The following is a 22485-nucleotide window of genomic DNA, read 5'->3' on the forward strand; positions in this document are numbered from 1 at the left end:
GCTGCTCCGACCCGGCGGCAGGTGACACGCGCCCACCAGCCTTTCCACCACCGCATCAGGCCTCTCCGATCCCTCCACCACCTTGAGGCTTGAGCAATGAGCATGTCGTCGTCCTCTTCTGCATTCCCTTCTCGTGACCAACGTGCATTATTGAGCACTCAGCAACCAGCCCATCACACAGAGCATGCAGCAGTGACCATACCATACTACTATACTACAGACAGAGCTCACTCGTCAAATGGCTCGTGCACGCAGCGACGACTGAAGCTCCACGCACCATAGTAACCAATACTCCGACAGCAGCACAGCACAGCGCAGCAAGGGATCCCGTCCCCCTGTGACGATCTGGTCGACCTCAGTCAGATCGAGGGGTAGCCACCCAGCGGAATGGCCACAGAATCTGTATGTAATGGGAGGGACTCTGCTCTGCTGCGGCATGTGCAGCAGGAAGCAAGCCAACCATGACACCAGCGATGCGCCATTTGATACGCCGGGTAGAAGGAAAGCCTCACGCAAGAATCTTCGGCCTTTTCTCTTTTGCTTTCTCCTCCATCTCAAATATGCGCTGCCCTCTGCACACCCTTTACGCGAAAAGCAAGCAGAGAATTTGACAGCAGCAGCTGCTGCGATAGTAACAAGGGTACGGTACCTTTCCTCGCATCAAATCCAATCACCCGAAAAGCGGCGTCGCTTAATGATGAGATACCTACGGAGCAAACCAACAACACGGCCTCGCTCAACTCAGCCACCACCATCCATCGCCCAGAATCCCCGCGGGGACGGACACTACTAGCCTTTGCTGCCGGCTGCCAGGTGATGACTGTCCGTCCAACGGCACAAACCCACACAGCAGACAGGCTATGCCAGGTGATGACTGATGAGAATGCAATCACAAGATCTCAAAGATCACCTCCCCTTCCGTGCTGCAGCCTTTTACATGCTGCTGCTTGCTCATCAGGACACGAGAGCCCCTCATCAGCTCCAGACTCGCAGTACCACCACCAGACACAATCATACCACACCACACAGGCACCGCCGCATCAGAGCCCTTTTGTCTTCTCATGCCACCATTCCTTTCCAGTTTCACCGCACCACACCACCAGTCAGCCACCATTCCTCCGGTGGATATTCCAGGCCTTCTCGCCTTTCAAGGATTCGAATTATGGCCGCCTAAAATAATAGCCCACGTAGCTGCTGTGCCGCCACGATCCCCAACAGTAAAAAGATATGCCCAATGGAACAAGTCCCCAGTCATTCTTTAGAAGTTATCATTGCAAACCTACAAACAAGCTGTCCATACAAATTCTTGAAATCCAGAGACACGGCAAACAGTACGCAAGTACAGCTACAACAATCTACCAGCAGTCACGGGAGGGCCACCACCACCAGGCAGCAAGCAGAACACCAGGCCATGGCCATACATCTTGACATACGGTGCTCCCCCGGGATGGGGAGGGGCAAAAGCCTTTTACCTGTCATAGCCACCGCCACCACGGCGGCCACCACCACCATAGCCTCTCTCCGGCATCCGATACGGCGAGATCGATCGATCCCTTCTTGACCTGCCCCCGCCATAAGGTGGCGGGGAGTACCCCCGACCGCCCCTGCTCTCATAGTAGTCTCGGGGGTCCCTGTGGGGGGAGTAGTCCCTGTAGGGAGGGTAGTCTCGAGTATCCCTGTACGACGGGTAGTCCCGACTCTCCCTGTAGGAATACACAGGAGGTGGAGACCTGCGGTAGCCATAGCCGCCGCCGCCGCCGCCGTTGCCGTAATACTCATCACGACCACCGCCATAGCCGCGGCGGTATCTCCCACGGTCTCTACGCTCGTACCGGTGACCTGTCAAGGTGTAGCATAAGAAGTAGGTAATACATAAAAGCAGAAGAAAACATTTCAACTGAGTGCCCACTAAGTGATAAGACATGGCATCAAAAAAGTGAAAGGGAAACAGACAAATAAATATACTGAAAGGATTTAAAAGGATGTTGTGAAGTGCACTGGTATCTACATAATTGAAAATGCTGCTTCTGTACCAAGATAGCTTCCGGGAGTTGGTGTCCTTGGGCGACCACGGCGTGACTGAAACAACAGAAAGAGCAATTCTAGTCAAATTACAAGCAATAATAAGGATAAAAGTATCATTCTTGGATCATGTACGTAATTAATTACAAGTTTCTCTTACAATCAATGGATATACGACCTGCAATAACGGACCAAGGGAGGAAATAAGTAACGAAGAGCCCAAACTCCAACTAGCAGACATCCAACGTTGCTATGCACATGGCACCGCACATGCTTGACTAATGAGTTGGCATTGCCCGTTGATTAGTTGAAGGTGAAAGCTCAGGTTTAGTTGAATAATTGCTACATTTAGTTGGTGTGAATCTTGTGGTGCATAGTAACTCTTTGGGCTGTCCACTGATCGAGCTGTAATTTGCTAAAGCTGAAATTGATGAACTCAGAATCTTGATTGCTGCACATATCTTGCACAGTATCTTCTGAATAATAACCAAAAAAACTTCCAGGTCAACACACAGCACATATGTGGTCGGACTATTAGTATCAACAACCCTAGCGACAGTAAACACAATTACCTTTTCAACTGTAATGTTTCGGCCTTCCATCTCAGAATTGTTAAGATACTTGATGCAACGGTCAGCTTCTTCAACAGTGTCCATGGTGACAAAGGCAAATCCACGCGAAACACGTGTATGGGGTTCAAGAACAACATGGCAACCAACCACCTAGTCCACAAGAGATGTTATGTTGTGATACTTCTGAGAGAAATTTGGCTGAACTTTGTATGAAGTAAACTAACCCTTCCTTCCTTCGAGAAATAATCTTTAATTTCCCTTTCAGTCACCCTAGAAGAGAGTCCAGTCACATATAAAGTATTTCCACGGTTAACAGCCTCCTCCTCCCTGCAAAACAGGCAATAATTAAGAATGTGGAGATTGCGAATAAAAGAATTATTAGCCAACGTAAAACTAAATGGCATGAAAACTTTAGGTAACTCATTGAATAAAAACACAGGTATCCCCTCTTTTTCCCACTGTATCTCTTTTACTAGTTCATTAGTCTAAACCACTAAAATTTACATGCCATCCAAACTACTAAATCATAACTTGGTCCGCAAAATAAGTTATGTACACTAATATCAACGAAACATTTCCTTGTCCAATTCAACAACTATAACCATATGATATTGCTTGTATAATAGAAAACCATTTCAAAGTAATGATTACACCGAGACACAGTGGTTGTTACAAAATCATACTCACAAAAGTGATGCATTTCTTTATATTTATTATGTAGTAGGCATGTCACATATATTGTATATGACTTTCAACAATCACAGGCAATTCTGTTTCGTACAATTAAACCTTAAATACTCTATACTTAAACAATCTCTACCGAATAGCTCTAGTAATAGGATAGAATACTTAGAATTTATTTATTTTTTTATTCTTACGCCACATTGACACATGCTTCTACAACATGAACCTCACTGAGCTCCTAGCAATAGAATTACCAGTCAGTGCACAAACTATACATGTGAGTTCTCATATACTTTAGTAACAAAGGAAAAATCGTACAAAATTGATGGAAGCAAAAAAAAATAAAGCATATTTATAGAAAACATTTAAAGCACATGAAACATTAGCAAACAAAAAGAAGAACACTGAGCACCTCTCATGGCTTCTAGATCTTGACCTTGCCTGAGATCTAGGATCAGGCACAGGTGACCTAGACTGAGACCGAACTGGGGACCGTGACCTTGACCTTGCTTTTGGGTGCCCCCTGCTGTAAGGGGAAGGGGACCTCGAGTACCTGATAGTAAGAAATTGCCACTAGCATGTATCAAAAAAAAAAAGTCCTTGTAGTTGTGATAAGGAGTTCTGATAAAAAATGGCAAGAGAATCTGCAGTTGAAATTCTAGTTAGCATGAAAAACCACAGTATCAATGGGTGCGTTTGGATGCTACCCGCAAGCTGCCCTGCCAAACTAGCAGCCGGCCAAATTTTGGTGACCAAATCGGCCACCCCGGAATCAGCCGCTCATTGGCCAAAAAACGAACTGAACCTGGGCACGTGACCCTGGGCAAGCCAAAACATGGCCTCGATCCAAACGCAGCCCCTGCCCATGGTCAACGACCAAATTTTGGCCTGGCAAGTGTGGGCTGTCATCCAAACACGCCCAATGTGCCCAGTTCAGGCCCTGTTTGGATTGAAGGAATTTCAAAAGGAAAAGCATAGTATTCTAAAACGGAGGAAAGGAAGTAGTTGCGAGCGTTTGGAATGGAGGAATCATTCGTTCCTTTCCTGTGGAATCCTGTGGCAGGCTAGCCATTTCACAGGAAATAAAACATCCACTCGAATCCCTTGTTTTCTTCTCCTTCGTGTATGCCCGAGGCAACATGCGCACAAAGAATAGAAGAAAATTCATCAACTTTGAGCCGCTGAAGAAGAACATGTTCCGCCATTGTTGATTTTCCAAGCTTCTCTCGTGCGTGTGGACCACCACCCTGCGCTCGCTTGCTCTCGCTGCACCTCCTCAGCGCTGTGGTGCACTGATGCTCTTGCTGCCCTTGCTCCGCTCAAGGCAAGTTGCTTGGCTTCTCCACTGGGATTGCTGAGAACGAGAGAGAATAGTTGAGAAGGAGAGAGAGCAACAGATGAGAACGAACGGAGGAAGGGGATGAGAACGAGTGGACCAGAAGACTCCGAGCTTTTGGGTTATACTGACGACGGGCCCTACCTTCTTGGGTCCACATGTCAGTAGCTAAGTAGGTTAGAGGTGCACCTAGTGGCAGCGCAGGTCTGTCTTTTCTTCTTCCACTTGTGGGACCCACCTAAATCCAATTTCATGTGTTCTAATTCCCGTGTTCCAAACAGCAGTTCCTAAGTTTTCTCTGTGTTTCCCTTTCCTCTGTTTTGTCAAAACATACAAACCATATTCCTATGTTTTTCCATTCCTCTGTTTTCCATTCCTTCGTTCCACACAGACCCTCAAAGGAGATCCCATGTTTACGGATAGGAAACTCTTGCAGAGAGACACTGAAATATGCTAGATGCCACATCTACATTATAGTCATAAATAAAACCTGGTAGTCAACTTAAAATATATTTAAGAACACAAATCAGATTACGGTAAGACTGACACAGTGCTATCCTAATGACATATTTACAAAAAATAAAAAAATCAAAAGCTCATAAAGTAAGAGAAGACAAAAATTGCTTGCCTTATCATCTACAGAGCCCAGGAAAATTATTTGTATGTGCTAACTCAATTTAACTCAGGCAATAACTCTCTAATCATGGCAGTGACACAACACGATATTGATCAATTTAACCACAAAAACACAGCAGAAGTATGTTTCGGTAGCGGTTCACAATAACTGTTAACCCACCATTTGGTGTTGCTACAATTCCTCTAGACAATGAGCAACTAACTGGCTACAATTCATATAACTTAGATGGCAGTATCTTTGATGAGGCTTGTCCTCAATTGAGTAATGGGCTGAGTTTCAAAAACTAAGTCCTCATTACCACAATGAAACATCGGAATGAGATGGACAAATGAATCCTAGTCAACTTCTTCCTCGAAGATAGCACAGACATGGAAGCACCACTGCACCAGCACGAATCATCTAAATGTTGTGTGCAATGGCACAAACCAAAAACTTCTCTAGGGAGCTACAGCTACTAACTACTAATGTTGTGTGCAAGCCTGCTAGGAACAGCACTTGGTCAAGGGCACTTTTGAGGAACAGGTAGAACAACAATATAAGAAAAGGAATACAGAGGGAAGCTTAGCACTTTAAGTGTGTTCATTGAATAGGTTGCCAAAATTAATCTGAGCTCATACATACAATGCAGCATATCTAGGTAGACAAAAAAAATATCATACAATGCAGCATATCTAGGTAGACAAAAAAATATAGAACGTGAACCTAAAAGCTTCAGCTATGAAGTGTATTAATAATTTGGTCAAAGTTATTAGACCATGCACACTTTGGATAGAAAGCAAGTTGGGCCAGATTCAAACAAACACCATCTTTTCTGGTTAAAGGTTTAGGAGGCTACACTAAACACACACATAACTGATTCAAATCCAGAAGATAACCTTTATTCCAAGATGCAAATCATAAACATGCAGACTCTGAATAGTAAGCAAGTTACACCAGATCAAACCATGGTTTTTAAAGCGTTAAGGCGACACGAGGCGAGCCACCACCACCTTATCGCCTAGGCGACGTCTAGGCGGGCTAAGGTGGGATAAGGCGGACTAAGGCGACACCTTAGGTGAGGCGAGCCACCACCGCCTTGTCACCTAGGCGACGCCTTAAAAACACTGGATCAAACACATACACAAGATAGACAAACACCATCATTTCTGGTTAAATGTTCAGGAGGAGACAACCTCATACAGGCAAGCTGGTGCATCTATATCTATATTTAATAAACCAGAAACTCACACTAGAGATCTTAGAAGTAATTCCTTCATAAAATGTGCACACCAATCTGAACCAACATAGCTCTCAAAAACATAAGGAGCGAGATGCAATCTGAACCAACATAGCTCTCAAAAACATAAGGACCGAGATGCAATCAACCTCACCATCCACTATTAAAATAAAAAAAACGCGGCAAACAAAATAACATAAATCACAATAACGCTGTCCCTCACGCGTGTACTTCTACATACTTTACAGATCCTGAGGTCGCCCGTGGTAAACCCAATGAAGCCAAAGGGTTGCGACGAAACTAAGATTGTAATCGGAAAAAACCATAACACTAGAGCCAGATCAGGGGTGACGAAGGAGCGAGGATTACAAAGGAGGCATATATGAGAAGCGAAGCCGGCGTAGTTACCTCCTGCGCGGGGAATCGGCCTGCCAAGACAGAGAGGGAGCAACACCCAAAAGCGAAGCGTCAGTGCGGAGATCAAAGGAATCAACGGAGGAGGAAAAAAAAATCGCAAACACGAATGAGATAACCAAGGCGAGGATAAGGAGGGAATCACCATGTTGCGAAGCGGGGCGGCGGCGACGGACGCGGTGGAGCTCCCGGAGGTCGCGCGCTGGGCTAGGGTTTGGCTGACGCGTTCGCTTCTCCCCTACTCTCCCTTTCCGGCGTGGGGCGCTCTCCGCTCGAAATGGCTCCGCGAGGTATTTGTCGGGTAAAGACCGCAAGAGCTGGTGGGCTTCAAGGTCAACGAGGCCCGGCCCAGTTAACACCGACTCGAGCGAGGAAATGGGAGCGGCAGTTCGACCCGTTCGCAATGCGATGGACGGCCAGGATCTGTCATCCCACCAGTGGCCTGCTCCTCCTTCCCCTTCCCAGCAAGTCGGCAGATGGACGAGGAGACGGGACGCTGGAGGCGCGCCGAGGGAGGAAACCCTCGTGAACGGTGGCGGCGGCGGCGGCGGCGATGCCGCCGGAGAGGAAGAGGATGGCCGGGCTGTGGGAGCGCGAGGTCGGCGGCCTCCCTCCCAGGAACTTCGCCAACGCCTTCATGGCCTCCAAGGTTTTCTTCCCCTCTCCCTCCTCTCTTATCACGTACAACTCTGATTAGCCCACAATTCTGTCTGTACCAACCTTCGATCCGTGAATTCAAAAGATATTAGGGTATAGGAGTGGGGGAATTATTGCATTGGATGGGCTTCTCTCTTGTTGCTGCAGCTATGCGTTTTCTGAGTTTCAGAGAGGATGAGAGCAGGTTGTGACCAGTTTGACTGTGCGCAGGACTTCGTGCAATCTCTCAGCATACACAAGAGACTACGGAAGCACAGGGGCTGCGTCAACACGATAAGCTTCAACGGGGACGGGAGATTGCTCCTCTCCGGGGCGGACGATCGGACCGTCGTGCTGTGGAATTGGGTGGAGGCTGTGCCAACCGTATCGTTCCACACTGGGCACAGTAACAACGTGCTCCACGCGCAGTTCATGCCCTTCTCGGATGACCGGAGCATTGTCACGTGTGCTGGTGATGGCGAGGTATGCATACATGATGTTATCCTGGCAATGACAAATTCGATGATCCGATGTTAATCATGCTCCCTTTGGTCACTCAAGCATCTGTGCTCTGTTCGTCATTTATGAACCAAAACAGGTGAGGCATTCGCAGATACAGGAAGGGGGTCACGCAACTACAGACAAACTTGTTGAGTTGGAGTTCGCGGTACATAGGTTCGCTGTTGAACCAGGAAGTCCTTACACATTCTACTGCTGCTGTGAAGATAGCTCCGTGTGGCTTGTATGTTGTTGAGTTCCTTGGCTTCTTTTTATCCCTGCTGGATCCTTCTGTTGCTAACTTTGTTTTCTCTCCAGTTTGACCTCAGGGGGAAAAATGCTGTGGAACTCTTTAAATGTAGGGCTGCAGACCATTTCACTGCTGATGCCACCGAACTCTTTGCTATTGCCATAGACCCAATGAAGCCCTATTGTTTTGCAGTGGCTGGATCAGATGAGTATGTAAGGATATATGATACCCGCAAGATTCGTCTGGATGGCAATTCTATTTTCGGTCACCCGACAGAGCACTTCTGCCCTCCACATTTGATTAGTGAAAACAAAGATGGAATAACTGGTTTGGCTTACTCACAGACCAGTGAGCTATTAGCATCCTATAGTCATGACAATATCTACCTTTTCTCAAGAGAGCATGGTTTACACTTCAACAACATTGAGGTAGATGAGCGACTCCTGATGGATGGGACCAACCCCTTATCTTGTTGTAGGGATGAGTTGCCTATACCTAAGACATTCAATGGACACCAGAACCAACACACCATTAAGGGGGTTAACTTCCTTGGGCCCAACTGTGATTATGTTACCTCCGGGTCAGACTGTGGCCGTATATTTATTTGGAGAAAGAAGGATGGGGAGCTGATCAGAGTGATGACTGGAGATAAACACATTGTAAACTGTGTCGAACAGCACCCTTCAGGGATTGTTGTTGCAAGCAGTGGCATTGATAAAGATATTAAGATTTGGGAACCTGGTGAAGGTGAAAACCCCTCCATCGCTCCTGTTGACAAGGTATGTAAATTGTTGTGCTTGAATCTCTTATACTTCTCCTGCCTTGTTATCTGTTATGTTCTTTTTATGCACAACTCATCATAAATGCCTATGTTCTTTGTTCAAGAAAAAAAAACTGTCATAAATGTCATATTGTATTGGGCAGGCATGGCTAAATATTCAAATAACAGCATTCGCATGATGAATTAGTTTGCTTGGGATCTATTCAAAATGAACCAGGAGTGCCCTTCTTTTCTTTCCGTTTTCTCCTGGGAAAAATGAAATAGGCGAGTTCATTTGCATCTGATGTATCAAGTGTAATCTGTGTACTTTCACTGTTAAAGGAAAAGGACCACACAGGACCAGTTTCACATTAGAAGGTAGATTGGTTGTAAGAATGATGTCTCTTGTTGTTGAAGTCACTATAGAACTGCCAGAATCCAAAATTATAGAAGTCCAAGTACTGTTGATTATGTCCATAAAATTTTCAGTAATTTTTGCCCCATTGTTCATATTATCCATAAAACTAAAAGATACTGATCAAGTTGTAGTTTAAGCTTTTTAATAGGAGAATTGTTTCAGTGAAAAATAAAAAGGATGTGCAATCTAATTTCTCTTTGCCCATGCAAAGTTAACTTATTTTTATTTTGACATTGTAGCAGTCGCATGATCCTCCAAACAATGTTTTTTTTTGGTCCATTATTTGACACTGTGGGAGATATTGTTTGCTGCTGCCCTACTTTCAAGTTTGAATAGAGTTGCAAAAGTTTTATACTTCCGGTTTGTGTGTTGCTACTGGTTTGTGAATGATTTAGAATCTTGATTTATGTGGAGTTTACATTTGAAGGTTGAGGAAGATATGTGGCTCTCCAGCAGCAGTGATTCTGATGGCTTTTTCTACAACGACGATTTGGAGTATGCAATGGACTTGGATGATATTTATGTATATGGAAATGGTGATGAACATTCATCTGAGGAAGATGAAGATACATCATCAGAGGAAGACGATGATGGTGATAACAGTGCCAAAGAAGACAACGATGGTGACAACAGTGCCGCAGGAGAAGGTGGTGCTGATTGTGAAAACAGTGCCGAAGATGTAAGCGATGGTTGACAACGATATAACAGGCGAGGAAGATTTTGTTCAGCTATTAGTTCAAGAGCAGCTGCTTTTAGTTTCGTGTAAGGTGATCTCGGGAGGAGCCAGGCTTCCACCGGTATAGTAAGGATTCTCAAGAGTCTCGGCGTGATGCCTGCTAGGTTATTGTTTGGTGCTTCCTTTTCACTCATCAGTGTTTCACCTGTATATATTTTCTTCAGAATTGAGATAGCCTAGCATCGTGATGTAAATGTCTCGTGAAAGCGATTACCCAGTGGGAGACTAGTATGAGAGCGGCTTTGGGCTTCATGATATGAGAGTTGATGAACAAGTGTTTGGTCTTGATATATGCTCCATGGATCCTCATAATGCACGCATTGAAATCAGCACAACGTGCAAATTTTATAATAATCTGGAGGAACAGAACATTATAGAAAAGGATGCAATCCCTCTGATGCAGGAAAAACTTTGTTTCATCTTCCGTGCTAAACAGACGCTACCAATAAATTTTGGAGGAAAATCCTGAAACCGACCAAGTGTGCAAGTGGGGGCCATCGATCCTCACCCGCTCCTTCCAGAAACCAAAATGAAATTCTCCAGCCGAAGAAGGACAAAAAATCTCACGCCTGCTGCACCCCACCTCTGACCTCTCGCCCTCTCGCCGCCGTCGCCGTCGCCGTCCATGGAGTCCGTCGCGGCCGCCGGGATCGCCACCACCTCCCGGTCCCTCCCGCTCCCCTTCTCCTCTGCGCCGCTCCACCGCCGGCGTCGTTCCGCCTTCCTCCCGGTCGCCGCCTCCAAGCGTAAGTGCTCCTCTCTCCCCTCCCCTTCCCCTCCATGTTCGACCTCTCTGGTGGCGTAATCCTCATCCGTGCACCGCTTACAGGTCACAGCGACGACGACAAGGAGGTCGCCGACGGCCCCGGGCGCGAGCCCACCGGCCTTGCGCCGTACGGGCTCTCCATCTCGCCGCTCTCCAAGGTACGGACGGCGGTTAACCCCGTAACCCCCGATCCTTGGCGCAATCCGATATCGCCCTAGCCTGATTCGTTCGGTTTCATGCTGTTTCTGGACGTTTCGTGGTGCATTTTTTGTTTCGTCCGTTTGTAGCATCCGGATCAAATTCGATGCGTTTAGGCTTTGCTTTGTGCCAGCAGATTCGCGCGATCTCGTGCAATTTCTTGCTTCGATTCGGTTCCACGCCGTCCGCAGATGTTCGGATCAAGCTGATTGAGGCTGATGTCGGCTAACCTGGTTCCTATGTTGCATCTGCAGGACGCGGCCATGGGGCTGGTGTTGAGCGCTGCCACGGGGAGCGGCTGGACGACGGGATCGGGCATGGAGGGGCCGCCAACTGCGAGCAGAGCCGGTGGGGCGGACAGGCCGGAGGTGTCGACGCTCCCTTGGTCGCTCTTCACAAAATCGCCGCGGCGCCGGATGCGGGTGGCCTTCACCTGCAACGTGTGCGGGCAGCGTACAACCAGAGCCATCAATCCGCATGCCTACACCGATGGAACTGTGTTTGTTCAGGTATGGACTCTGATTAGTGTACCGATGTGTTAATAAGAATCCAAGTTGAGCTGATCCTTGTTCTGCCTTGGCCAAGTGTAATGAGATGCACTTGTGATGGTTGGTTCTGTGTACAATTCTAACCTGTGGTATTAGTTCATAGCATACAGTTTAGGTAGGCTTGTGCATATTGAATGACTAATTCTGTCAGTAATTAGTATCGCCATGGGCTATACGATCTCCCTCAAAATCAGGCATCAGTACAGTTGGAGTTTGAAGACCTTGGTTATCCTAAATATGACAGATGAGGATCACTTGATACTGTACTAGATATGTAGTGTGCTGACCCATTTGCGTAAATCCATCCAAGTGAGGCCACCGCGCTAGGCTTATGCCACTTGTACTGTTCTGACCCATATTTGGTCCTTATGAAAATTGACACGCAAAGCTTTTGCATGTTTGCAAAAAGAGAGAGTTGATACATCAGAGAGAAAGAGTTGAGCCGATTGCTCAAATAATTTTAGTCCATTCCAATATAAACCAAGATGTCTATTAGCTATGCAATCTCTGTATTTACTATGTTGCTTCTTTTGTTGTACAAGCTCAATACCTCCCCAGATTCTGATTTGCTACTGCCCTCAGTTAGTTTTGTGGTTAGCTCTGCCCTTGAGTTTTTATTATCTTGATGAACTCCGAATCTAGATTTCTCACATATTAGCTTCCAACAATGTGTGATTTATGCAATTTGTTCCTTTTCACATTTGGATGTTCTCGTTTTCCTTCCCTGGTCCTTCATCATCTATCTAGTTGTCTGCTTTCATATTTCTCCATATTTGCTGAATTTTTGGTCTATTGGTGCAGTGCTGTGGTTGCAATGTATTCCATAAGTTGGTCGACAACCTGAACCTGTTTCATGAGATGAAGTGCTACGTTGGCCCGGACTTCCGCTACCAAGGGGATGCTCCATTCAATTACTTTGACAATAACGAGGATGGCGATACTATCTTCCCACTCTAAACCCTCACCTTTATGTTCCAGTGCATGATGCTGTTCTAATTTGCCCGCGTAGCTGTATGTAATAAGCAGATGAACCTTCCTGAACTTGTAATATTATACAGATGTATATAATTGTTTGTACTTGCTAGTGCACACCTTGTGCTGCAAAATTTATACAGGTAGTAGATGATGGAATAGATATGGAAGTTTATGCGTTTGGCCTTGCGTTCTATGGTGCCTGAATTATTTGGCAGTGGTCTGTGGTGTAATTGGACTATTGGAGGCAGTTGTTTTCAGGTTCTGGGAACTGAATGGTGCCTTCCAAGTGTTTGTGTTGAATTGGAACAGTAGTCTAGCATATGTGTGCACTGAAGGGTAAATTCTTGAAGTGTTCAAAGTTCAAACTGGCTAAAACTCACCAAGAGAATCAAGTAAGAAAAAAAGCTTACAGTGATTTTCGGTTGAATATGTGATGAATTTCGTCGGTTTTGATGAGTTGGATCGAAATTTTGAAAAACTAATGATTCCAAGCTAGATGAAACATGAAAGGAAACCTGCTCTCTTCCTCGTCGCACATTCACGCAAACTGCAGCACGACACTCCGTTCCAGTGCGCTTCCTCGCTTGGGCGTCTCGTCTCCTCTCCTAGCCCCAATCCGCTGCTGCGGAGCAATGCCGAGGCGAAGCAGAGGTAGGCACTCAACCGACCCGACCCGACCCAGCCAATCTGGCGCAGCGAGCGTCTCCCTGTTCGGATCTGAGGGTTCGGTCACAGGCGGCGGCGGCAGCGCGGAGGCGGCGCTGAAGGCGGAGGCGGCGACGATGCGGTTGGTGTGGCGCAGGGGCGTCGTGCGGCTGGTGCTCGTGTCGGCCATCGCCTGGGCCATGCTCGTGCTCCTCGCCCTCGCCTTCCACCTCTGGTCCTGCAACTCCTCCGTCGCATTCCTCTCAGGTCAGCCCAAGCAAGGCCCCCGCGGCTTCCCTCGCTTCTCCTAGGGCGTCGAGCAGTGCCCATAGCTGTTCGGTAGCAGTGTACCGTAGCTGCTCCGCCTCGTGTGTGCAATGCACTTACGTCTTGAGCTTGATGATACATCGGTATAGCATTGCTGTTTCCTTCCGTTGGTTCGGAACTAACTCGAATAGTACCAGGACAACCTTTTTGTTTTAATGTTTTTTTCGTGATGCTGCATCTGACAATTAGTTCCTTTTAAATTCACGTTAACAGTAATGACCTGAGGCTTCTTGCTTCCCAAGTTGCAGCTAATGTTCAAAACTGTTACCTGTTCATGTACACTATGATTATATGTTCTTCTACTACTTGAATCTCTAATATGATGCAGTTTTAATGCTACATCTTCTTCTCTCTTTTTTTTCTTCACACTGCATTATGGTCTTTCTTCCATTGAGTGCCTATCATTATTGTGACATTTATTCCTATGTCTTGCACTGCAGCTCTTTGTAAAAAGGACAGTAAAGTTCTCAATGTGTTGGATTCAATGGGGCTCTCATCGAAACCACTCCACCGTGAGACTTGTGCAATCCAAAAGTTCTGTTGGCACTAAATTGTGACTGCTTCAATGCCTCAGTTTTTACTTCAATCTGCAGGCTGCCAAATACCTGTTGCAGATGATCCAAATGCTGTTGCCATTCCAAAGAGGACTCCTAACACAATCGTAAAGAAGTTATCATATATTACTGTTGACAAACAGGATAAAGATCCTTCACCGCTGTTTGGAGGACGTCAAAGCTGGAAACAGAGGGAGGAAAGCTTTAAACTTAATTCTACCATGAAGGTAGCCACTTGTCTTTTGTACAAGTGTAAACCGTATATGCTTCCTTGTAAGCTTGGTTCTTAATTTCTAAGCTATACTGTTTCATATAAGTGGCAGCGAGTGGCTAAATGCGTAATAGTAGAAATATCAGCTGCACTCTCCTTCTACTCCGTATATGAGGGCATCCGGCACTAAGCATTTGCATATTTTGTTGAATGATGAATAGGTCTGGTATCAAAGGACGCATAAGACAAATAAAGTAATCGCCCCTTTGTTAGGACTATACCTTCACTGAGAAAGTTTCTTTGCACCATGGAGAAAACTACATGTGCATTCTTGTGTTTTGATGCTTTCACCATGCATTTGTTGTTTTGCATTCATGGTGTCTCGAAAACTACACTACACACGATGTGTGAACTGTCTTGGAAATATCCTCAAGATCAAAATTACCTGAACCTTACTTACCCTATTTCACTCACAGAATTGCTTGCTACTTCAATATCATCAACTTAATATTTTCCTAGATCCACAGATGATGAAAATCATTCACTAATAGAACCTAAATGAAGTCGGAATGTTGGTAACCAGGTAGTGTAATTTTCAACTGCTTGCCTGCTTGGGCATATATTATAAAATATGACCTTCATTTTCACCATTCTTTCAAAAGAATAGTGCACATTTCCTCTTAACGATAGCTTATCACAACCTTTTCTTTTTTCCCCTCATCTTCTGAATCCTCTGCTACATGTGTTTGGTTTGTGGTGTATGCTCAGGTGCACTGTGGATTTATGAAAAATAGTGGGGCAGATATGGTTAGTATTGATGTCAAATACATACAGAAATGCAAATTTGTGGTTGCCTCTGGTATTTTTGATGGTTATGACATTCCCCATCAGCCATCGAATATTAGTCGTCGGTCTCAGAAGTTGTTCTGCTTCCTGATGGTGGTAGATGAAGTATCTCTTGATTTTATTGAAAAGAACACAACTGTCAAGATTGACAGTGCTGGAGGAAAATGGGTTGGTATATGGCGACTTATAATTGTTCACCGCCTCCCATTTGATGAACCTAGAAGGAATGGAAAAATTCCAAAGATTTTAACACACAGACTATTTCCTCAAGCTTGGTATAGCATTTGGATTGATGGGAAAATGGAGCTCATAGTTGATCCGCTGCTTATTCTCGAGAGGTAAGCTTTCTATAACCTCAGCCACATCATATTGCTTGGTCGATGATCTGAAATAGAAAAAATTTGCAGATATCTCTGGCGTGGAAAATACACATTCGCAGTAGCTGTCCATAAGCATCATAGGAGCATCTATGAAGAGGGTGATGCAATAAAACGAAGGAAGCGATATGCACGTCCTTTGGTTGATCTTCAGATGAAGATGTACTATTATGAGGGGATGGAGCCGTGGAGCCCAAAGAAAAAGATACCTAGTGGTGAGTGAAAAATCACATATACCTACAGAGTTCTTCACATTTGTCTTGGATGATAGTATTGAAACTATTCTCGCTGCTTAAGCTAAATTTGAGTAGTTTCTGAAATAACTGGTTCATTGTTCTACCACTTCAGTGCTGATAAGACCATTTATGACTTGCAGATGTGCCAGAGGGTGCGGTGCTGATCCGGGAGCACACGACAATGACTGATCTGTTCAGCTGCCTCTGGTTCAACGAGGTCAATCTTTTCACACCACGTGATCAGATCAGCTTTGGTTACGTGGTGCATAGGCTTGGGGATGCTCTTAAGTTCTTCATGTTCCCCAACTGTGAGTACAATTCGCTGTTCATCTTGCACAGACACACAAGAGAGCACTCATCGAAAGTCGAATGGGCCAAAACAATTGATGAGATTGTGAAGAAGGGATTGAAGGAGAGTAGAGGAGGATTAGGGCTGTGGACTCCATATCCTGCAGACCTCAGCTCTGTAGAACTCCCTGCTGTAAAAAGGACTTCACCGGCAGGCTAGGCTGGAAAAATATGTGTGGTCTTTGATTCTTTTGTGGTTGTACAAAGTGGAATACTGATTTTTTTTCTTTCTCTTGTTTAATCATATTCAGATGAGATCCTGCAATTTTCTGTAGATTCTGTTGCGGCTGAACATAGGGAGTTCTGTAGGTTAATGCTCGGAGTTTTGTTGCTTTCAGTTCTGTGCAAAATCATACGATCACACTTGTAAGAGAACCGTGGAATGTAACAGATTGGATTTGGGTTGTTGCTGATGAAATCATACGATCACTCATCACTATTTGTATTTCGTACTGTGATTTAACACAGGTGTGATAGAATTATTGCTCGCAAATAAAAGAATCATGTCCATCATATCTGGAAGACTGGCGCTCTACGCAAAGGTAGAGGGATATCAAAACAACACTTAGAGCATAGATAATTATTTAGAACTAAAATTACAGTAGTAATTGTGAGGCAAGAATCACTCTTTATTCATTGATCACTGTTATTTATACATGTATGAAGGAGTGGAGGGGTGGAGGAGATGTCTGTTAAAAGAAGATCATGACCATTGATTAGGCAACCGTCGTAATCAACGTCTGTGATTTTCTTCTATACTACTCCTAATGATCAACTGATCATATACTGTAACACTCCCCCTTGAGCAGTTGTCCATCATGTATAATCTTTAGAGATCCTGTGAAATAAAGGCTTGCAATATATATATATATATATATATATATATATATATATATATATATATATATATATACTCCAGAAAAAAAACCCAGTGGGAAAATTTGGAGAAAATGAACAGTATACATCCTTGGTATCTCTATCGAAAATCCCGGAGGGAAAACAAGAGATAGACATTTACTTGCGTTGATATTGCCTCATTAAAAACCTAATATGAGAAAACTTATGTAGCAAAACTCATATAGAAAAAGAGTACAATGTGATGTGTAAGAATAGTTAAATCAAAGAGATGCTCCCCCTGATGCAAGCAAATCTCTAAGTCGGCGCATACCAATGCCCTTAACACATTTGTTAAATGTAGAATAAGGTAGCGACTTAGTGAATAAGTCTGCGAGGTTATCACAAGACTTAGCTTGCATAACTTTTATCTCACCACTTTGTTGGAGTTGGTGAGAGTAAAATAGCTTAGGAGAGATATGCTTCGTAGCATCGCTCTTGATATAACCTTGTTGCATCTGTGCAACACAAGCTGCATTATCTTCGTAGATAATGGTGGGTAACTCAATGGGTTGAATTCCACAAGATGATTGTATATGATTAATCACCCTTCTTAGCCATACACATTCACGTGAGGCTTCATATAGTGCAATGATCTCTGAGTGATTTGTGGATGTTGCTACCAGAGTCTGTTTAGAAGACTTCCATGACATAGCAGTTCCACCGTGTAGGAATACATATCCTGTTTGTGATCTTGCATTATGAGGATCTGAAAGATATCCTGCATCTGTATATCCCACGAGACTAGGATCCTGATTTCTTTTGTAGAATAGACCAAGATCTGTCGTGCCTTGGAGATATCGAAGAATATTCTTAATCCCATTCCAATGGCGTTTAGTGGGAGCGGCACTGTGTCTAACAAGTAGATTTACTGCAAATGCAATATCGGGTCTGGTATTGTTTGCTAGATACATAAGTGCTCCAATTGCACTGAGGTATGGGTATTCAGGACCTAAAACCTCTTCTCCATCTTCACGTGGCCGGAAAGGATCTTTATCCTTCTCAAGGGACCGAACGATCATTGGAGTTTTGGACGGATATGCATTGACCATATTAAATTTACTCAATACTTTCTGGACATATGCAGATTGGTGAACGAGAATTCCCGTTGGAAGGTACTCAAGTTGTAAGCCCAAGCAAAATTTGGTTTTACCCAAATTCTTCATTTCAAATTCTCTTTTTAGAAGATTACATGCTTCATCAATATCACGTTTATGACCAATGATATTTAAATCATCTACATAAACTGATATAATACAGAAGCCTGTAGAAGATTTTCTAATGAATACACACGGGCAATCATCACTGTTAGAATAACCCTTATCCATAAGGAATTCCTTAAGTCGGTTGTACCACATTCTCCCAGACTGTTTTAAGCCGTAGAGAGATTTGTTGAGTTTAACACAAAACAAGTTACGGTTTTTGCCATTATTCGGTACAGATATTCCATCAGGAACTTTCATGTAGATGTCCGAATCTAGTGACCCATAAAGATATGCGGTCACAACGTCCATCAATTGTAAAAATAGACGCTTTTGTACTGCCAATGATATTAAATATCGGAAAGTTATTCCATTCATAACGGGAGAGTATGTCTCATTGTAATCAATGCCGGGTCTTTGAGTAAATCCTTGCGCAACTAATCTCACTTTATACCTCACAACCTCGTTATTTTCATTTCGTTTCCGAGTGAAAACCCATTTGAATCCAACAGGATGAACTTTATGAGGTATAGGTATCACTGAGGTGAATACCTGTCTTTTTGCTAGTGAGGATAATTCGGAGTTAATTGCTTCCTTCCATTTGTTCCAGTCCGAGCGTTGTTGACACTCTACCATGGATTTAGGATCTGGATCAGATAGGAGGTTATTGGCTATGATCGATGAGAAACATGCGTTGACGACCGTATTCTTACGATCATATAGTTCTCCAGAACTAGTATAATTAATGGAAATTTCTTGTACCCCGTGTAATTCTTCTTGATTCATAGGAAGAATGGGTTCAGAGTGTTCTGATGTGCCAGCAACATCTGAATTGTGCACTATAGTGCTGGTTTGTGGATGTACTGTATCCACTCGGTGTCCATCAACCGGAAGTTGACTTTCGTTTACTGATTTAGAGGATCGTGTGTTCCAACCTTTCCTTTGTCGCTTATTAGAAGCATTATCCCGCTTAGCAACCCTCCCCCTAATCGGTTGAGAAGGGGGTTGAATGGTTTTTCGAGGTACCTCCACTCGGCTGGGCGCATTGACAGCAGGATTCAAGGATTTTGTGATACCATTATAGTCAGTAAACGCATCAGGCAGATTGTTAGCAAAGTGTTGCAATTCTATAATTTTCTGAACTTGAAGTTCAGTTTCCTGAGTACGAGGGTCTGAGTATAGGATGGATTTGTCATCCCAATTGATTTCCTGGCATTCGTTAGGATACTTAAATTCTCCCCCTAATGTCGGGAAATGATCTTCATTAAAGATGCAATCAGCGAACCGGGCTGTGAATAAATCACCGGTTAGGGGCTCTAGGTATTTGATTATCGATGGGGATTGGTACCCCACATAGATACCCAATTTCCTATGAGGTCCCATAGCTGTTCGTTGAGGCGGTGAAACAGGGGTATACACCGCACATCCAAATTTCCGAAGATGGGAAATACTTGGGGGGTTTCCTCGCACTAGGTGCAACGGTGAAGTGCTATGATATGCAGTTGGGCGAAGTTGAATGAGATCAGCAGCATGTAAAACTGCGTGACCCCAACAAGAAGTAGGTAAATTGCATTCATGAAGTAAAGGTCTTGCAATGAGTTTAATTCTCTTAATAAGAGATTCAGCTAAACCATTTTGATTATGTACATAAGGTATTGAATGTTCAACGTGTATTCCTTGGGCCATACAATAATCATTGAATGCTCGAGAAGCAAATTCAGCCGCATTATCCAGGCGGATCTTCTGGATTTGATGTTCAGGATAAGATGCTTTCAATCGAATGACTTGCGTCATGATTTTAGCGAAGGCATGGTTGCGTGTGGATAAAAGACACACGTGTGACCATCGTGTAGATGCGTCAATCAAAACCATGAAATATCTGAACGGTCCAGACAATGGTTGTATGGGGCCACAAATGTCGCCTTGAATGCGTTCAAGGAACTTAAGTGGCTCAGCATGAATCTTAAGCGGAGATGGTTTTAAGATTAGCTTTCCCGTTGCACAAGATGTACATATAAAATTAGAAGGTTTAGGAAATTTAGTAGACTTTAAGTCATGACCAATGCAATTACTTGTGATTTTCTGCAACATTCCTATTCCAGGATGGCCAAGGCGTGCATGCCAAATCTTGAATGCGTCAACATTCTGAAATTCACCTTGTACGTAACATGAGGTACAGGTTTTATGTATGTGTAGTACAATCCAGACGGAAGCGAAAGTATTCTTTCCAGAATGTTAGAGCCATATTCAGAAGGTTTGGTAATGAGGAGAAATTCCTCATTATTTTCTGTATGTGTAGAAATATGTAAACCACATTTCCGAATATCTCGGAAACTCAATAAGGTACGAGTTGAATCAGGATATAATAAAGCATCCTCAATTGTAACTTGTGTACCCATAGGGAGCGTAATAGTGGCTCGTCCAGAACCAACTATTGTTGCATCGCGTCCAGCGATTGTCAAAACATTTCCTGTTCTCTTAGTGAGAGTTTGGAAATATTTTGTTTCCCTAAGAATAGAGTTAGTGGTACAACTATCTACTAGGCACAATTCTTCCTCCATCGGATTGACTCCCGCAAATCTAGATAATTAAAGAATTATAAGAACTCAATTAATTATACATAGAATTACATACATAATAATACGATAGAGTATGAAGTGTACACACACTTATAGTCGATGTCTCGAGGCTTATTACAATACATATGTCCCATACACACACACGGACAATAGAGAGTTGATTTCTTATGGATCCTAGTTAAGGTCTCCAAAGACGTCATCCAAACTATAGTCGACGATGACGTTGTCTATGTCCATAGGCTCAGTGTAGGTCAGGAGTGGAAGGTTGGAAGTGCATGGTTCCTTTTGACTCATGCTTGGACTTCCAATATCAGCCTTCAAGTTGGATGGAGTGGCGAAGTGAGCTTCGTATTCCTGTCCTTCTGCAGCCTTGCCTTGGAGAGCTTGCTGGTACAGAGCCACTAAGTGGCGAGGAGTGCGACACTTGTTGGTGGGATGGTTGTAGCATCCACACTTCTTACACTTCACATCCTTGGAAGTAGTAGTGTCTTTCCTCGGAGCCTTTGTGTTTTTCTTACCCTTACGCTTGTTGCGTCTGCGCTTCTTTGAATGGTTTTTGAAGCCATTCCCTTTCTTCTCATCTTTCATAGCATGATGTATTTCAGGTATAGGGGCAGCCCCAACACGACGTTGCTTATGATTCTTCATCGTAAGCTCATCGTGCTTTTCTGCCTGAAGCAGATCATGTATGAGTTCAGAGTAAGTCTGATAATTGCGAGCACGGTATTGATGTTGCAAGACCCTATCAGATGGGAGCATAGTTTGGAGTGTCTTTTCAATCTTATCCGCATCTGAAGGTTCCTTGCCACAAAAACGCAAACGAGCACAGATTTTATGAATAGCATGGTTGTAATCACCTATGCACTTGTAGTCCTGGAGACGAATATGAATCCAGTCATGATTCGCCTTAGGTAAGATTACAGCCTTCTGTTGCTCGTACCTGTCTTTAAGGGATAACCATAGTACATTTGGCTCTTCTTCCATCACGTATTCTGCTTTCAGATCAGGATGGAGGTGATGCCTAAGAATGTACAATGCGTTGTACTTGTAGGCATCATGCAGTGGCTCAGTCCTCTCTGCAGGAGGTAGCAATGCACTCAGAATGTTCTTTGAGGCAAGGCTGATCTTGATATCCAGTGCCCAAGTAGGATAGTTATGTCCATCGAGAGCGAGTTCTTGAAACTCTTTGGCCATTGATCCTACACAATCAACCAGAGATTTTCTGTTTAGGAAATCATCATGGGTGTGTTGTAGTATGTGTAGTAGCACAACATATTGTATGCTTGCTCGTATTGAGTTGTAAGAAATAACCCAATTGAGGTGAATAATATGCCATTTTGCATGAAATAACGATAATTTAAGATCTCAATTGCAAATAATGCAAGAGGTCAAAAATCGTCATGGCAAGGTTAATGATGCAGCTTATATAGTATTCAGAAAAATTAAGAACACATGGTAACTTAATTTTATGAATAATGTGGCATCAATTGTGTAAGGACTAAATATATTCTTGCTCGTATTAAATCACTTGGATTTAATTAAGATGAATTAAATTTTTTGAATATGCATTGGAAGGAATGCAAATAAAACATATGTCAAT

At 43.9% G+C, this 22485-nt stretch overlaps 5 protein-coding genes across 7 annotated transcripts; 3 read left to right on the forward strand and 2 right to left on the reverse strand.

Moving 5' to 3' along the window:
- Nucleotides 1–1235: 1235 nt before the first annotated feature.
- On the reverse strand, nt 1236–7167 carry LOC112889989 (serine/arginine-rich splicing factor SR45a-like). The gene is made up of 7 exons (XM_025956807.1): nt 7027–7167; nt 6876–6895; nt 3691–3831; nt 2819–2921; nt 2595–2744; nt 2034–2079; nt 1236–1839 (listed from the first exon to the last, which is right to left on the reverse strand). The coding sequence occupies exons 1-7, from the start codon at nt 7027–7029 to the stop codon at nt 1469–1471; spliced, it is 834 nt and encodes a 277-aa protein (XP_025812592.1). The 5' UTR covers nt 7030–7167; the 3' UTR covers nt 1236–1468.
- A 181-nt stretch (nt 7168–7348) lies between these two features.
- Nucleotides 7349–10465, forward strand: LOC112889988 (DDB1- and CUL4-associated factor 8). Its single transcript, XM_025956806.1, has 5 exons — nt 7349–7530; nt 7749–8000; nt 8116–8259; nt 8334–9044; nt 9871–10465. The coding sequence occupies exons 1-5, from the start codon at nt 7435–7437 to the stop codon at nt 10135–10137; spliced, it is 1470 nt and encodes a 489-aa protein (XP_025812591.1). The 5' UTR covers nt 7349–7434; the 3' UTR covers nt 10138–10465.
- A 217-nt stretch (nt 10466–10682) lies between these two features.
- On the forward strand, nt 10683–12830 carry LOC112889991. Of its 2 annotated transcripts, none has more exons than XM_025956808.1 (4): nt 10683–10925; nt 11009–11103; nt 11398–11652; nt 12493–12830. In XM_025956808.1, the coding sequence occupies exons 1-4, from the start codon at nt 10805–10807 to the stop codon at nt 12646–12648; spliced, it is 627 nt and encodes a 208-aa protein (XP_025812593.1). In that variant the 5' UTR covers nt 10683–10804; the 3' UTR covers nt 12649–12830. The 2 variants fall into 2 exon arrangements, with proteins under 2 accessions (XP_025812593.1, XP_025812594.1); XM_025956809.1 differs by lacking the exon at nt 12493–12830 and adding an exon at nt 12097–12147.
- A 168-nt stretch (nt 12831–12998) lies between these two features.
- LOC112889987 lies at nt 12999–16646 on the forward strand. 2 transcript variants are annotated; one of them, XM_025956805.1, is made up of 7 exons: nt 12999–13317; nt 13402–13578; nt 14079–14150; nt 14232–14419; nt 15172–15587; nt 15657–15841; nt 16003–16646. In XM_025956805.1, the coding sequence occupies exons 1-7, from the start codon at nt 13170–13172 to the stop codon at nt 16368–16370; spliced, it is 1554 nt and encodes a 517-aa protein (XP_025812590.1). In that variant the 5' UTR covers nt 12999–13169; the 3' UTR covers nt 16371–16646. The 2 variants fall into 2 exon arrangements, with proteins under 2 accessions (XP_025812590.1, XP_025812589.1); XM_025956804.1 differs by having other exon boundaries at nt 12999–13578.
- A 4413-nt stretch (nt 16647–21059) lies between these two features.
- Nucleotides 21060–22079, reverse strand: LOC112889047. The gene has a single exon (XM_025955524.1). It carries the CDS (start codon nt 22077–22079, stop codon nt 21060–21062), a length of 1020 nt encoding a protein of 339 aa, XP_025811309.1.
- Nucleotides 22080–22485: the final 406 nt, after the last annotated feature.

This window comes from Panicum hallii, chromosome 4, assembly GCF_002211085.1.
Source record: "Panicum hallii strain FIL2 chromosome 4, PHallii_v3.1, whole genome shotgun sequence".
In the NCBI taxonomy this organism is placed as follows: domain Eukaryota; kingdom Viridiplantae; phylum Streptophyta; class Magnoliopsida; order Poales; family Poaceae; genus Panicum; species Panicum hallii.